Below are 16,091 nucleotides of genomic sequence, written 5' to 3'. Positions count from 1 at the left end.
AAGCGATTGTGGTATTCTGTTCTTGGGTGTAATAAGGAACACAGCAGTCATTTTGATGTTCCTAAATCCGAACCGCTGAAGACGCAGTGGCTGAGTTTGTTTTCGAAGGGAATATTCCCCACGATCAACGTCAATGCTTTCATGTTTGCACAAATCATTTCACACACCAGACTGCTTTATAAACGAGGTCAATATAAAGCTAGTTTTGCTAAGAAGCTGCTCCTGAAAAAAGGATCGGTACCAACTATTCGTGTTCCTGCTGCACCTCCAGAAGAAGAAGTGAGTGTAACGTTTTATTAACCTTTATATTAATATTTATATTAATCTTTGCAAATCGCTTGCTGCACGCTTCACGATGAATGCGGCTAAGGTCTACACTCAGGGTACATTACGGCATGTTTTCTATATACGACGTTCTCAATATAATTCATAATCCCACGTTTATAATGAACAACGCGTTATGGTTATTGTGTTACGGTGTATGCACAGAACAGAGGGGCGGGGTGAGCAAAGCTCATTATCATTTAAAGACACATGCACTTAAACGGCGTGCTGAAAACAGCTGTTTTTGACCAGGTAAAATGAGTGTTTTCTTACAATACTAATGAGAATTTTTAATTAAAGTATATTACAAACTTTTAATTTAGACCCTAAAGAATCATATTAGCTTGTACAAAAATGGCATTATATGACCCCTTTAATGATGATTTAAAGAGCAGTAAGTGATTTGTTGAAAGTAGATTGGGCCGAGCACTAAAATAGCTGCCAATCAGCTGTTTAAAGAATGGGCCAATCAGCTGTTTAAAGAATGACAATTAAAGAATAGAGGAGATAGAGCCTTTGCTATTGCCGGCCCTAGGCTGTGGAACAGCCTTCCGGTTTACATCAGATCAGCACAATCTTTAACTGTTTTTAAATCTGCTCTTAAAACTTACTTTTTTTCTTTAGCTTTTAATTCATTGTGAGCTTCTGTCATGAATGTGTGGTTTTGCCTTTTGTCTTTTTACCTTGTGTTTTGTTCAGCACTTTGGTCAGTCATGTTTGCTGTTTAAAGGTGCTATATAAATAAAAACAAACTTGAAACTTGAAGGGGCGTATATACTCATTAGAGGGGAGGTACCCGTGTTGCATAAGGCTTGTTCGACTTCATGCAGCTCTGCGCAGACCGATCGGCGGCTGACTTGAAGTTTTGTCTGACTTGAGACAGCGCAGACACCACGTGACTGTGACGTATGGTATCAAAGTACCACAAGACCGTTTCAAGAGCAGCTGGAGAACTCACCCAGTGCAGTTTCTCAAGAGCGGCTGCAAGAGCTCTGATGACGACAGAGCTGTTTCACGATTGTTCCACTAAGTTCCACTAAAGCTCACAAATCTGTTTTTATAACAGTAAACACTCTTTTTATGTAGTCGCGATGTTATATTGTGTCATATTTATCAAAATAAAACTGATAAAAAAACATAGACCCCACTTCATTGATAGTATAGGCTTATGTTGAACTTTATTCTTGTACAAACAGATGCTGTATTAAGCAGTACATAAAGTATTGAATGAAAATGTCTCTGAAACATCTGTGTATTTGGCAAATATTGCATTTATTCCACTTCAGCTGTGGTAAAGTATGCTAACGCAGTGCGAGAATCACTACGGGAAGCAGAAAGTGTCCGACTTCATGTCTCCATTTTCAGCTCCTCCCCACCTGCACACGGCAACTCTCGCCAATCAGTTTGAATCAGCTATCGCTTCGTCGCCAATGATGCAAACGTGACAGGAGTTAGATGTGATGTCAGTAGCTGCCTCTGACTCGCTTTTTAAAGCTAAGTTACTCCAGTGATGTCAGGTGCTGAGGAAAATTTTACCTCCAGATCAGTCGTGTCATCCTGGTGGTGAGACAGTGTCAGTTGGGGCGTCTTTAGTTGTTGAATTACTGGAAGGAACATTAAAAGTGATACTAGCCCGCATTAATCTGGTGCACTGGTGCAGCACTCATTGTGTCTCCTGATGAGGCACTTCGCGAAAACGTGCGCTGCCCCAATGTTGAGTGTAGATGCACTGATGAGCTACTGTCACGTGTATACAATTCTATAGCAAGCCTTGGCCGTGTTTCTAATTCTTTGGCGCATATGCTTGTGGCCTTACACTCCTCTCTGAGTGAAGCTTCATCTGACCCATTAGTGGTGGATCTAACTGAACTTGCATTACAGGCCATTGGTGTTTTCGCTGATCATTGTGGCACAGTTTTGGGCACTCTTGTGCAAGCTCGATGGCAGGTATGGTTTGCCCAATCGTCCTTGCCAATGGTATGTCGGAATAATTTGAGATGACTGCCGTTGGTACCTGGACGAGTTTTGGATCAGCTGGACAGGAAGCTTGGGACCAACACGTGTCGGTGTCTGAAACTCATTCGCGTCATGGGACAGCCTCAGGATCCAGGCCCCCTCCGACAGCCTCTGTGTCCGTTATCACAATATTGGTGTAAGACCTACGTATGCCTTCTCAACATTTCCAACATTGGTATCCACAAGCTTCTCTACCCCCCAGACATGGTGGGACTCAGCCGCGTGGACTTTTCAAGCATGACACCCAGGCCCCCAATGACGTCCCCCCACGACGTCCCCCCAACTCTACAGAAAAGCGTTCACGGGACCACTGACGCGGAAGGGTCGACAGTGGGCTGTTTCATGGATAGTCACCTGGATCATTGGAGATCAATAACAAAATACCCTGTTGACAGGGTACCGTATACAGTTTCGCTGTAAACCTCCTGTTCATACTGGGATGCGACATAATAATAATAAATTGAATTTATATAGCGCTTTTCACGAACTCAAAGTCGCTTTACTGGGCAGGTAGATAATAAAAACAATGCAAAACAAAACAAGAATCAAACACAGATGAAAATGGAGGGGGTGTAGGGCTACGGATAGGCAGAGGTGAAGAGATGGGTCTTGAGGCGGGACTGGGAGATGGTGAGGGACTCAGAGGTGCGGATCTCTTGGGGGAGGGAGTTCCAGAGCCTGGGAGCTGCCCTGGGGAAGGCTCTGTCCACAAAACTGCGGAGGTTGGACTTGTGGATGCAGAGGAGACCGGCTGAGGTGGATCTGAGGGACTGCGAGGGTTGGTAGGAGGAGAGGAGGTCAGTGAGGTATGAGGGGGCCAGATGGTGAAGGGCTTTGTAGGTGAGGACCAGGATTTTGTAGGTGATCCGGTGGGAGATAGGAAGCCAGTGGAGTTGTTTTAGGACTGGAGTGATGTGGAGCCAGGATTTGGAGTGGGTGATGAGTCGGACAGCTGCGTTCTGGACCAGTTGGAGTCGTTTGATGTAGGTAGAGCTAATGCCAAGGAGTAGTGAGTTGCAGTAGTCCAGTCGGGAGGAGATGAAGGCGTGAATGATTCTTTCAGTAGCGGGGGGTGTGAGAGAGGGTCTGATTTTGGCGATGTTGTGGAGATGAAAGAAGGAGGTTTTAATGACATGATGGATATCACGCCAAGGTTGCGGGCCTGGGGAGATAGGAAGAAAATGGTGCCGTCGATGATGAGAGTGGGGTTATTGATTTTGCTGAGTGTGGATTTGGAGCATATGATGAGGAATTCTGTTTTATCGCTGTTGAGTTTGAGGAAGTTGTGTTGCATCCAGGTTTTAATAGCTGACAGACAGGAGTTGATGTGGGAGAGGGGAGGATTGTGGGGGGATTTGGTGCTGAGGTAGATCTGGGTGTCATCGGCATAACAGTGGAAGTCCAGGTTGAAGTGGCGGAGTATCTGACCAAGGGGGAAGATGTAGATGATGAAGAGGAGGGGGCCGAGTACGGAGCCTTGGGGAACACCTTGGGTGACTGTGGCTGTGGCAGAGGTGTGGTTATGGAGAGAGATGAAGTGAGATCTGTTGGAAAGGTAGGAGCAGAGCCAGCTTTTATGAGGATTTTATGGCTCACGGTATCGAAGGCTGGACTCAGGTCGAGGAGGATAAGGATGTTGAGGGAACCGGTGTCAGCGGATGTAAGGAGGTCATTGAGGACTTTGAGGAGATTGGTTTCTGTGCTGTGGAGGGGGTGAAAACCAGATTGGAGAGGTTCAAATTGGTTATTGGCATGAAGATAGGATTGTAGTTTTGAGGCGACTATACGTTCCAGGGTTTTAGACAGAAAGGGTAGGTTGGATATTGGGCGGTAGTTGTTGAGGGAGGAGGGATCCAGACCAGGTTTTTTAAGGATTGGGGTGACAGCGGCATTTTTGAAGGCAGAGGGGACAGTTCCAAGGGACAGTGAGGAGTTGAAGAGGTTAGTGAGGTAGGGGCTTAAGATGGGGAGGCAGGACTTCAGGAGTGGAGTAGGGAGGGAGTCAAGGGAGCAGGTAGTGGGTTTGGAAGAGCTGATGAGTTTAGAGATTTCAGGAGGGGTGACCAAGTTAAACTGGGAGAGGAGGCAGTGTGGAGGAGGGGGAGGGAGGTCAGGAGGGATGGGGAGAAGAAGGGCCGTGGTAGGTGCTGGAGTAGATACTGGGAGGTCAGATACAGGGGATAGAGATTGGTGAATGATGTTGATTTTGTCAGCGAAAAAGTGGAGGAATGAATTGCAGAGATCCGGAGTAGAGGTAGGGAGGGTGTTGGTCCGAGGCTTGATGAGGTTGTTCATTGTGGAGAAGAGGGTTCTGGGGTTTTGACAGGGGTTGGTGAGGATGGTGGAGAGGTAGGCAGATTTGGCAGCAATGAGGGCGTCTTTGTAGGCAGTGAGGTGGAGTTTATAGGCTTCATGGTGGACTGTGAGAGATGATTTTTTTGTCAGACGTTCAAGTTGGCGGCCAGTTTGTTTGTGCAGATGTATACCGGGTTGAAGAGGTGTTAACATTAGTTCACAATCCACACCAGTCAGAGGCACTTGCACACGAAGTTCAGATGTTGTTGTACAAGGGTGCCATAGAACTAGTCGACCCCCAAGTTCATCCCAGGGGATTTTTTTCCATTTATTTTCTGGTCGCAAAGAAAGACGGCGGGTTTCGACTGACATTAGATCTAAGAAATCTGAATCGGTTTTGTTTTTGCTGTTACGAATGCTATGAACAACTGATGTGTTACAGGCAATCTTGCCACAAGATTGGTTCATGACAATAGATTTGAAAGACGTCTATTTTCACGTTCCAATTGTTCCAGAACAGAGGCGATTCCTTCGATTTGCATTCATGGATCAAATATTTCAGTTCAGGGTTCTTCTGTTTGGCCTGTCTCTGGCACCAAGAGTTTTCTCAAAGTTTCTCCAGGCAGCGTTGGAACCACTCCAGAGGTCTGGCATGAGAGTGTTGCCATACCTGGATGACTGGCTTGTCTGTGCAGCATCACTCCAGCAAGCAGTGGATCAAACACATCAAAGCATCTACTCAGACCTTTTCGATGATGGCTCATTCAAAAACATCTGTGTTCAATACGAGACAAATACAAGAAAATCAGAGTCACACATTGTTGTATGTGAGCCCTAGCACCTTGGTCACAGGAGTTTCTCGTCAGAGGAGTACCATTGGGAGTACCACCTGCACAGTGGGAGGTCATAAGGACGGATGTCAGTCTTCTCCTGCTTGGAGAGGTTCTCTGCTCACAGCGCACATCAATGTCCTAGAGTTGACAGCATTGTTTCTTACACTTCTTCACTTTCAAACTGTTCTCAGGGGAAAACAATGTTTTGGTGTGCACAGACAACAAGGTGACTGTTTTTTATATCAACCATCAGGGAGGCACAAGGTCACAGAGTGTGCTTAAGGTAGCTCACAACCTGCTTATTTGGGCTCGAGTCAACCTGCTGTCCATCCAAGCAGGATATCTACCAGGCCGACTCAGACCGCGATTGGACAGGAAGATTGGACTCTACACTCAGAAGTGGTGCTAATGATATGGAGGAAGTATGGCGCAGCGGTAGATGTGTTCGCGGACAGTCAGACGTCTCACTGCCCTCGTTGGTTTTCCCTGATGGACGAACCGGGATCTCTTTCTTTCCTTTCCTGAAAGGAGCTAATCATCTGTGTCCTCTAATCTCGGTCATTCTACGTGCTTTGGCAACATCTTGGGCAGCGTTCAGAGTATCGCTTTCTGAAATTTGTTCTGCAGCAACTTGGGGTTCAGCCTGCACCTTTTCACGTTTCTACAGATTGAATGTGTGTGTGCTGCAGTGTCTCTGGTGCTTTCAGCACTGCATCTGGCGGTCTGGAGTGAAAGGAAATGAAATGCTGGTTACTAACGTTATGGGGTTATTATAGCCGAAGACACGTCATGAGTCACGAGGTGACAACTTTGTTATTCGACTCTTGGTCAAGCGTGAGCATGAGGGATTTTCTACTAGTGCTTTCAGCACTGCATCTGGCGGTCTTCCACTTAGTCATAAAACCAGTTAGGTTTGTAACCAGCATTTTTGGTAACTGAAAAAAAAAAGCTGAAATAATATAAAATATAAATATTACAACTAACTAAAATAAGTTTTAAGTTGAGGTACTAAATAAAAATAAACCTAAATAGGAAATTAAACTAATATTAAAATGACAAAAGCAAAAAAACTAAAACTGAAAATATAAATTAAAAGCTAAATTAAAATATTGAATGCAATACTAGCATATACATATTACTAAAACAACACTGCTTGTGTGACACATTGAGTCAGATATGGTATTCTTACACCTTTATTAAGTTGAGCTAATTCAAAAAGCAGACATTCAGCAACAGTTGAACATTGTAGCAGCGGGAATAGGCGAATAAACACTAAGTGGGTTTTCTTGTTTTCTTATTTTTAACAAACTTCACACCATGCATTCAGCTCAAGAACACCCTATCGCAGGTGTTTATATTGTAAGAATAAACTTAAAATCACTGAGACTCTTCTCAGTGGCACCTTGCTTACCAGAGGCACAACTTGCTCTGGGGAAAATGTTTAATCTGCGGAATATTATTGAGTGAATTACCGTCACATGGAAGACAAAACGAAAAATAAATTTAGTATTGTGATTTTGATCAAAACACAATAACACAACCAGAAAAACAAAGTGGAAAAAGGCTCCCAAAATAAATATGCAGGCCCTTTTTTATTCTCTTTATCTTTGCGTTTCATTGTTGATGCAGGTAAACCTTTTACAAATCAGAAAGTATTTCCATTTCACGGGAATAACACATTAAACAAGCTTTCATCTCACTCTTTAACCATTTACACATGGAAAACAATCATCACACATTTGCATCGCATCACAGAACCAGTGTCAGGCTTTGCCTTTCTTACAAACTGCAAACAATTCATAGAACACCACCGCAAAAAAAAAAAGACAATGAGAGATTAGTTCACATTTGAGTGAATCTGTAACTCTTAGAACTTGAGTCAAAAAACAAACAAAATCAAAAAAAAAGGAAAAAACAAATGCCATCAAGGTTGTTTATGAAATATTTCCCAACCGGATTACCTGCAACATTTCAGATTAAAACAGAATGGTGTGTTTATGTGTATTAGGTGTTACAAAACCACTGTAGAATAAATGCGCATTAACTCGTCACTTTCTTGTTTAGGAGAGAGTTATAACTGAATGAACCCACGCGGAGATCAGGAGCAGAAGTGGAGGTGAATAAGTGTGTATGCGAGCTGATGGAAGTTTTAGGAGCCTGGGCCCCGATTGAAAGGTGTCCCTTTGGAGTTGCGAATAGCTGGGTCCGGGTAGCGGACAGACTCCATGTTTAAGGAACACCTGCACTGGACAGAGCGGTCACAAGTCCATAAAGTGAGGTGCATAAATGTGTGCCATCAGGGCACAGAGTTCAACAGGTCCAGCAGGAAGGCGTCAGGGTCTGGGATTTCTGACAGAAGTCCTGGGAAGAGAGTCAGTACAAGAGATTAATATTCTGTCTGTACAGCCACATTATTTTACAGCTTGACAGTGAGAGAGCTTTGTGCGTGTTAAAAATGTCTGACCTACGACATCCAGGAACTCTGAGAAGGATTCAGCAGGCATGAGTTCATCCTGGAAAGACCTCAACACCCTTTCTGAAGCCTCATAGATAGGCATGTCATTGTGCCTTATGTACTCTGCGAGCGAGAAGGACCAGCCTCCTTCTGTGTTGCTGGTGGGCACTTTCTGTTGTAGGAACATAGCAGATAACATTAGATTTCATGGAAGCACGCGCTTATTAGACATCATGCTTACAAGGAGTCAGAAAGAGGGGAAAAACATCCTCATATTCTCATACCCTAAACATATCATAGATAAGATCCACCAGACCCCAGAAGAGAAGCGGTGAGCGGTAAACGGCATACTCCTTCACTGCTTTGTCAGTGAGCCTGAAATGATAAAAATGCAATCATGTATCAATTAAAATGCAATTAAAATAATGGGAATGGGAATAGCCATTAAAAATAAATAAATATATAAATAAAAATGATGTATACATTTTTAATGTGTACATAAATTGTATAATATATAGAAAAACATAAAATATGTTTTAATTATATAATGGCAACAATAATGCTAAAATTCATTCATCACAATAATATGAGCAAAATCATGAATAGCCATTAAAAAAACATTTAAAAACACTATATATATATAATATATATACACACACACACACACACACACACACACACACATATTAGACAGCTGTCACTTTAAGATGACACGGATCTGACATGCATTCGAACTTACCACCACACGAAAAAGATGAATGTTTGTTATTTATATTGTATAATATATAATTTATATATTATAATATCTAATTATAATACTAATTAATAATACAGAGGCCTGAAACAATCTGACACACCCAGTCCAAGCCATGCCTGATATAATCTTGCATCAATCCTCTTGGCATACTATAGTCTAGCTTTAAGCCAACATAAGCACTTTGAGTGAGCACAAAACACTTGCCAAATCCAAAAATATACACCTAAGCATGTAAAGCACAGCACACACTTATAAAAGCTCTTAAATGTTCAAGCTCTGACACGTGCAGAGTCATGCTTCGTTCCCTTACTTGTTAGCACCCCCTGGTGAGACTTTGCGGGCATGAGAGGTGACCAGCAGCCTGCGCAGGAAGTCAACACGTGAAGTCCTCCAGCGCTCAGGCGGTAGGATGTGCATGGCCAGTATAGTGAAGTAGTGCGGCCCGTCCACCTCGTATGAAGTCTCCATCCACTTCTCACCAGGCTGCTCTAAGAAGCTCTGTAGATTCTTTTCCTCTCGTGATGTGGCCCTTGTTCTATGGAGGAAGTCAGAAGAAAAAAAAGCTTAAAAACTAACGTCAAAATGCATTGGAATTTAAATCTCATCTTTGATAAACGTACGTGTTGAGGACGTAAAGAACTGTGTGAATGATGTAAGGGATGAGGTGGATGTTGCTCTCGCGGCCTCCTCCTCCTGTGTCCACGCTAAAGGATTGCTCCATTGCAAAGCGCAGGAACAGCAGCTTGGTATCATGAATGTTGAGCTGGTATGTGGGTTCCCTTTGCCCTGTGCACTCTTGCAGATATGTGTTGTGCCTGCAACAGTACAAAATAAGGATATATTCTTGGTAGATATTCAGGAGTACATCTTAGTACTCATTTAAAGGTCCCGTTCTTCGTGATCCCATGTTTCAAACTTTAGTTAGTGTGTAATGTTGTTGTTAGAGTATAAATAATATCTGTAAAATTATAAAGCTCAAAGTTCAATGCCAAGCGAGATATTTTATTTAACAGAAGTCGCCTACAGCGAACGGCCCGTTTGGACTACATCCCTCTACTTCCTTCTTTAATTACGTCAGTAGAACAGTTTTTTGACTAACCTCCGCCCACAGGAATGCTCCCTCAACCGAAATACGTTTATGTACTTGCGCACTTCTTATAACTTACTGTGTTTACTCAGCTCTTATGGTGATTTTCTGAAGTAAAACTGACGCTTCATCTTTTGTGTGATGTACAATAAACTTTATTAAACTCATCAGTAAGTTATATGTTTGATCATCATTCGGACCTGGTCCGAAACAGCAGACTTGTAGGCTATTAATAAATAATGGATACATACAAGCAGATGACAAATACGTTATAATAACCGTAATTAAACTACTAAACTATACCTTTTCCATCTCTATACAGCACTCTGACTCTGTAGGCATTATTGTCCGACTCGAAATGAACACCATTACTGAGAGTTTTTGATATTATCATCATTCCGTGAGATGAAATTGTCCTGAGAGACTGAGCGCAAGCTCATGAAGCTCCGCCCCCTGGGTCGTCCAGCAGCAGCTTATTTGCATTTAAAGGGCACACACTAAAACAGCACGTTTTTCTGAGCCCCAAAAAATGACAATTTAAACATGCTGTAAAAAATTATCTGTTGGGTATTTTGAGCTGAAACTTCACATACACACTCTGGGGACATCAGAGACTTATTTTACATCTTGTGAAAAGGGGCATAATACGGGACCTTTAAACTGGATGCAAGAATGACATACCTTGCCAGGCAGGTGGCAAAGGCAGATTCGGGTACGTGTGGCCCCCATACTGGTAGGAGCCCATTGCACTTTGTGTTGGCATTCTGTAGTGCCGCACTTTCCCATTCCTCACGCCCTCTGGCAAGCCTGATTCAGACACACAGAGAGAAAATTATAAACCAAGCAAGACGACTAAACCTTCCTTGATCAAATTAATTGTATTCACAGCAATTCCACGCACCTGACAGCAGCAAGGTGGCAGTCATAGTGGACTATGTTAAAGTGTGAGACAGTGCTGTAACCCTGCTGCTTGCGGGGTTTGTTCTCAAACTCCTCAAGGGCCACACGCTTCGTAAATGTGTAGATGCCCAGAACTTTGGTAGGCTGTGGAGTACAAAATATGAAGAGGCTGAACATTAACAACACAACAACCTACAGTAAAATGGAATGTAATTGGTAGAGAAACAGACCTGGAACTTGTAGCCCTCTCTACAAATACAGCAAGTCAAGCCAGGTTCTTCTATGAGCTCCTCCATCTGTTTGAGCAGGGATGTCTTAGTCACCACTTGGCCCTTCTCATTGGTCTGAAACAAAAGCAAAAAATTTAAATATTTCAATTCAAAGACTTTTTTATGGTTTAAACATTAAGCTTCTATCTATGTGCAACTCACTGTCATTCCCAGCGTGCCGAGAGCTTTCTGCCTCATCGCCATGGCCATGCGTTTCTTCTCTGCTCGAGTCTCCCTTCGAGCAGCGTCAATCTTTAGGTTAACCTCTGCGTGCTCCCTTAGAGCCTCCAGAAGATTCTCTGCTAAAGTGCCGATACCTTCGTCACTGGACACCTGCTCCAGCTTGTGCAAATTGGTTATTGAATCTGTTCCGATTAGCATCTATAACAATAAGAGATGGGTTTAATTCATTTTTGTTGTGTGCGTATGAAATAATTATCTCAAACTAGTGGTTAAAGTATTACCTGTGTAGGGGGGTGTTGGGTGGCCAGACCACGCAGCAGTCTAAGGATGAACGGAAGGGCTGGTCGAGCAAGGAATTTCTTCCAAACGTCTGCATCCAGGCTACAAAACAATATGTATAGTTAGGGTAATCACTCTGTAAACAGTAATGTTTTTATAAATGGGTAGATAAATATTTATTATATATTTTATTGTTTTATATTTTTATTAGTTAAAAAATAGTTCGGATTAATTATTTTACACGGAATAAAATTAATAAATATAAATGACTTATTTTACAATATAAATGTATATATTATTTATATTTATTTAAATGTTTTATTGGCGAAATTTAGCATTTTTTATTTACAATTTTGTCGTACAGGTCTGGGCGGGTCAGGGTGCTTTAAATATGTTAATAATTTTAACGCTATTTTTTCCATAATTAATCGCACCTAATGAACATGATAAATCAACAGCACTAATATATATATATATATATATATATATATATATATATATATATATATATATACATATATATACATATATATACATATATACACACACATATACACATACATACATCTATAAAAATATGTATATTTGGATATGGATAAAAGTTAATGTATTACTTATAATAAATAGTGATATATGTATTTATATAGCAATTCTATATTGTATTTATTACACAGTATATAATAAATATTATAATTAATACATTAAAATTTTATGATAAATGAATACATACATATATATAATATACACGTTATATTTAGACATTTCATACTTCTTAGCACAGGGGATATGTTTCTTCATATAGTCCAGAGCACTCTGGGTGATGCCCTTCTGTAAGATGAGGTCTTTCAGTTGATGGCCATTACTATTGTTCTTGATTCCTGCAGCTATTTTACAGAAGCAGTCCAGGAAGACCTTGTCATCAGCACTGTGCTCCTCATCATACCTGAATGCGAAAACAAATGGTGTTAAAATCAGCAAACATTCTCCATTGTTTCAAGGAGAAGTCAGTTCTAGATTATAGAGATGGACAAACTCCATACTTATCGAAGTTGCAGCAGGGTTTAAAGCGCTCCACCAGGATGTGCATCTTCTCTAGTTCACCAAAGGACAGGTAAGGGATGATGCGGAGCAGCCCCTGTAGGACACTGGGATTTGAACGCACAAACAACGTGTTGATCTGGTCCAGCAGCATCACCAGCTGGTCCTTATCACCCGTCAGCAGCAGGTTACCCTGGAGGAGAAACACAATGAAGGAGAGATCTAAACACAACTGGCTCACTTCTATTTGTTTGTAATATTCATTGCATAAATCAAAATGTCTTGCTGACCTTGTCTTCAGACACAGTCTCAGCATTTGCCTCATCCAGGATGATCTCCATAATACTAAGAACCTGCTCTGCTATGGATGCTCCTCCACTGTCCTTGCTCTCCTGCTCTGCCACCAATGCCTGAAACACAACATCCAATTACAAATATCCTCTTAAATATTACATTTTATCTTTAGGTATGTTACTTACCAGATTCAACGTGCCCAACATAACATTCAGTGTGTTCATCTCTGGTTTCACCAGCTGCTGTCTGTTGATTTTCACTTTCACACAGTAACTAAACAACTTAAGAAGAACCTATAAAGTAAAACACAATCATTAGAATTGTCTCTGAGGTTTCTAAGGAATGTGTAGAGAGAGGTGAACTTCACACTCACGGTGAGAAGGTGCCGCCCCTGTTTGAAATCTTTGATTCCAGAGAGCCTGTTCAACATGCACTCTAGACCTCCACACTGCGCCATCACTCCAGCCATCTTATATACCTCCTCATCATCCTCCTCTTCGTCTGCAAAGACACGAAACACCAATTACAAATAAGAAACATAAGATAAACTAGAGGAAAAAAACTGACAGTAATCTTAAGAAAAAGTCCTACAACATAACACTTACCTGTAGTTGAGTCCAAAGACTCAATGAACTCCTCTGTTGCATCTCCCAGAAGCCCCCTCATTCTGTAGATGATCCTCATTGGCTCACCCTTTATTGAAAGAAACAATTTTTAAATTGTGGTCGATAAGTAATTTTTTGTATCTTTTGAATTCTCTTTAGCTCACCTCATTGGTGGGGCACCAGACCTTCTTATAGACCTCAGCAACAGACAGATCCAGACTAATGATCTTGTTATTGACAAGGAGCTGCAAAGAAAAGTCATGTTTAAAAATTAATGCAGATAAATGTTCAAATAAAAGTGTTCAAGACTAGATAAGACAAAGTTTTTTCTTTGTCTTGATCTTGTTAAAATCGTGTTTTCCCCCCTGCATGTTTCTGGTTGCACAACTTAGTTGGGCACACCACATTTTCATATATTTATGAAATGTAATAATACCCCCTTATATATTTATTTTAATACATTTTACCAAATTATTTTAATACATTTTCAGGATTCTTTGATGAATAGAAAGTTCAAATGAACAACACTTTTGATCAATTTAATGCATCCTTGCTGAATAAAACTATTTTTACAAAAAGAAACTGACCCTTTTTTTTTTTTTAAGGTAGTGTAATTGACCCTAAAACCTTAATAAACGTCTTTCTTTTTTAGAATGATTTAAAAATAGAAATAATGGAAAATAAGGCTAAGCATATTATTTGAAATAAAGCCCCAGGACACTGGACTGTTGCAGATTACATACCTCCATGCCACTGTCGTCTTCCAGTAGTGCCACAAGATCGCAATCCTGGCAGATTTTGTTCTTGATATCCCTCATGAGAGGGCCAATGCCTGGTTCGTTACTGCTGTATGGGTTTCCTGGCATACGGCCCTGCAGGAAGTCCTCCTGCTGCGGGTCCTTCTCCAGCGTAACAAAGAACTCTGTCACCTCATTCTCCTCCTTCATAGACACAGATAAGATAAATTAGCTTGAGTATTGCCAAGATCATTTTTCCAAAAGCTATAGCCGAACATCAATGAGCTGAAGTCCACTCACCGGATAAATGATGCTACACAACCGCTCGAAGATGAAGACAGGGGTGCGGTAATCATCCAGATCGTACCGCTTTGCAGTTTCGATGCACACAGCCATGAACGCTTTGGTCTCTGACTCAGTTCCTACAAAAGAAGAATCATTGAGCTGATTTTGTCTCTAATATCTGCAATATCAGATAAGACCTGAAGGTGAAGGCTGGAACCTGTAGTCATATCTTCCAACATCTCCAGCAGCATGTCCTGGGTCTCATCTATCAGTTTAGTTCTCTGGACCACCAGCTTCCTCAAGCACAAGTAGCCGTTCAGGACTGTGCCAACCAACCGACTCTTAAAGTGACGCTTAATGGACTCCACCTCCACGAACGAGGACAGCAGGCCTGAATGAAAACATGAACTGTTAAAAAAGCCACAAGCTCTCAAGAAGTTTTAGTTTAATGAATTTAACTTTATTGATCCTGATCAAATAGGACACAAAAACTAAAATTCACCTGTTAAGCTCTTGAGGGCATATCCCTGCTGTAAGTCTGTGCTCAGTGTGGCCTCTTCAAGGGCGAGAAGATGAGCAATTTCCTGAAGAACACAAGTTCAGGTTAATGGAAATGACACATCCTCACTATATAACCATATAATATTTACAGTTTCTGATGATACCTTGGTGATAAGGTTGCCAATGTATGGCAGGACGCCCCGGGCAGCCAGATAAACCTTCCAGTGAGCAGGTTTGATGAGCTTCTGGTACAAAGCCAGGTATTCTGCAGCACACTCTCCCGCGATGCTAAGCTCATCCAGGTAACTGAAGAACAAACAACAAAATCTTCAGTCCAGTAAAAGATGTCTCCTAAATCTGACTCGCTTGAGTCTATTGTGAAAATATTGGGCCAAAAAGGATTTTATTATTCATCCATGTTATTTGTACCTTGTTAGAAGGTCCAGAACCTGCTGCTTGCGGCTGGGGATTGTTGTTAGAGCTTCGACGATGGTGCAAGCCGCCTGCCTCGCTGCCTGGGTGGCTGGGGTGAAGAGCACCTACGAGAGGGGTCAGATTACATTAGAGCACATAAATGGAGAATAGAATCAAGACACTCTAGAGACTTTTGAGGGAGCATTTACTTGTCTCAACCAGTTGTTATGGCCCAGTTTGAGCAGGCGAGGGAACAGGCCTTCTGATCTAGATCTCATGAACTGCTTCCACTTCCACACGTACTTCTCCATCAGGTACTGCCTCCTGATCTCAGCCTTATTCGAGGGTTTAGAGACGGTTTCCTGACCTGAGAAAGACGAGAGTGCAGAATCAAGTAAAGGATTTCATGTAAATAGCCCACAGCATTGCTGATGCAAAATTTGGATATTTACATCTAGCAGGAAGGCACTTTTTCCAGGCTTCATAAGATGCTTTCGGGTCTTTTTTGAGCCAGAGCTGGGCCTGTGCATGGATCTCGTTGTTATATGGCTTGACTGTAGTCAGGGATTCGACGGCAGTATCCTGTTAAGAAGCACAATTCAAGTAAGTGCATCAGAACGTATTGATCAACACATCATCAGTACTATGAGTCTATCGTACCTTATTTTTCTTGCTGGTGGGGGCAGGAGGTTTGATGAGTTTTTGCAGGATCCTCAGGCACATCAGTGTAATGTTTTCCACCACCACAGGGGTCTTTATATTCACCGCCATCAAGAACAGACTCAGGGCTGAAAATGAACAGAGGCATGAGAGTAGGGA

The 16,091-nt window shown here is 41.9% G+C and overlaps 1 protein-coding gene across 1 annotated transcript in view; it reads right to left on the bottom strand.

The window, feature by feature from the left end:
* Window positions 1-6,645: 6,645 nt before the first annotated feature.
* The window catches only part of ubr4 (ubiquitin protein ligase E3 component n-recognin 4), a 55,167-nt gene continuing 45,721 nt past the window's right edge, over window positions 6,646-16,091 (bottom strand). The window contains 26 exon segments of the mRNA XM_084099010.1: window positions 6,646-7,829; window positions 7,933-8,095; window positions 8,208-8,298; window positions 8,991-9,215; window positions 9,301-9,495; window positions 10,449-10,574; window positions 10,669-10,811; window positions 10,898-11,011; window positions 11,099-11,317; window positions 11,401-11,500; window positions 12,168-12,341; window positions 12,439-12,629; window positions 12,727-12,846; window positions 12,916-13,023; window positions 13,104-13,231; window positions 13,336-13,423; window positions 13,500-13,580; window positions 14,079-14,276; window positions 14,373-14,494; window positions 14,575-14,748; window positions 14,860-14,941; window positions 15,023-15,164; window positions 15,288-15,397; window positions 15,482-15,639; window positions 15,725-15,854; window positions 15,933-16,060. Of these exon segments, the coding sequence (XP_083955136.1) occupies window positions 7,765-7,829; window positions 7,933-8,095; window positions 8,208-8,298; window positions 8,991-9,215; window positions 9,301-9,495; window positions 10,449-10,574; window positions 10,669-10,811; window positions 10,898-11,011; window positions 11,099-11,317; window positions 11,401-11,500; window positions 12,168-12,341; window positions 12,439-12,629; window positions 12,727-12,846; window positions 12,916-13,023; window positions 13,104-13,231; window positions 13,336-13,423; window positions 13,500-13,580; window positions 14,079-14,276; window positions 14,373-14,494; window positions 14,575-14,748; window positions 14,860-14,941; window positions 15,023-15,164; window positions 15,288-15,397; window positions 15,482-15,639; window positions 15,725-15,854; window positions 15,933-16,060 (3,575 nt within the window). The 3' untranslated portion in view covers window positions 6,646-7,764.

The sequence above is a fragment of the Abramis brama genome, assembly GCF_963993115.1.
Source record: "Abramis brama genome assembly, chromosome: 22".
Taxonomy (NCBI): Eukaryota; Metazoa; Chordata; class Actinopteri; order Cypriniformes; family Leuciscidae; genus Abramis; species Abramis brama.
This window is presented reverse-complemented; position numbering and strand designations above follow the sequence as displayed.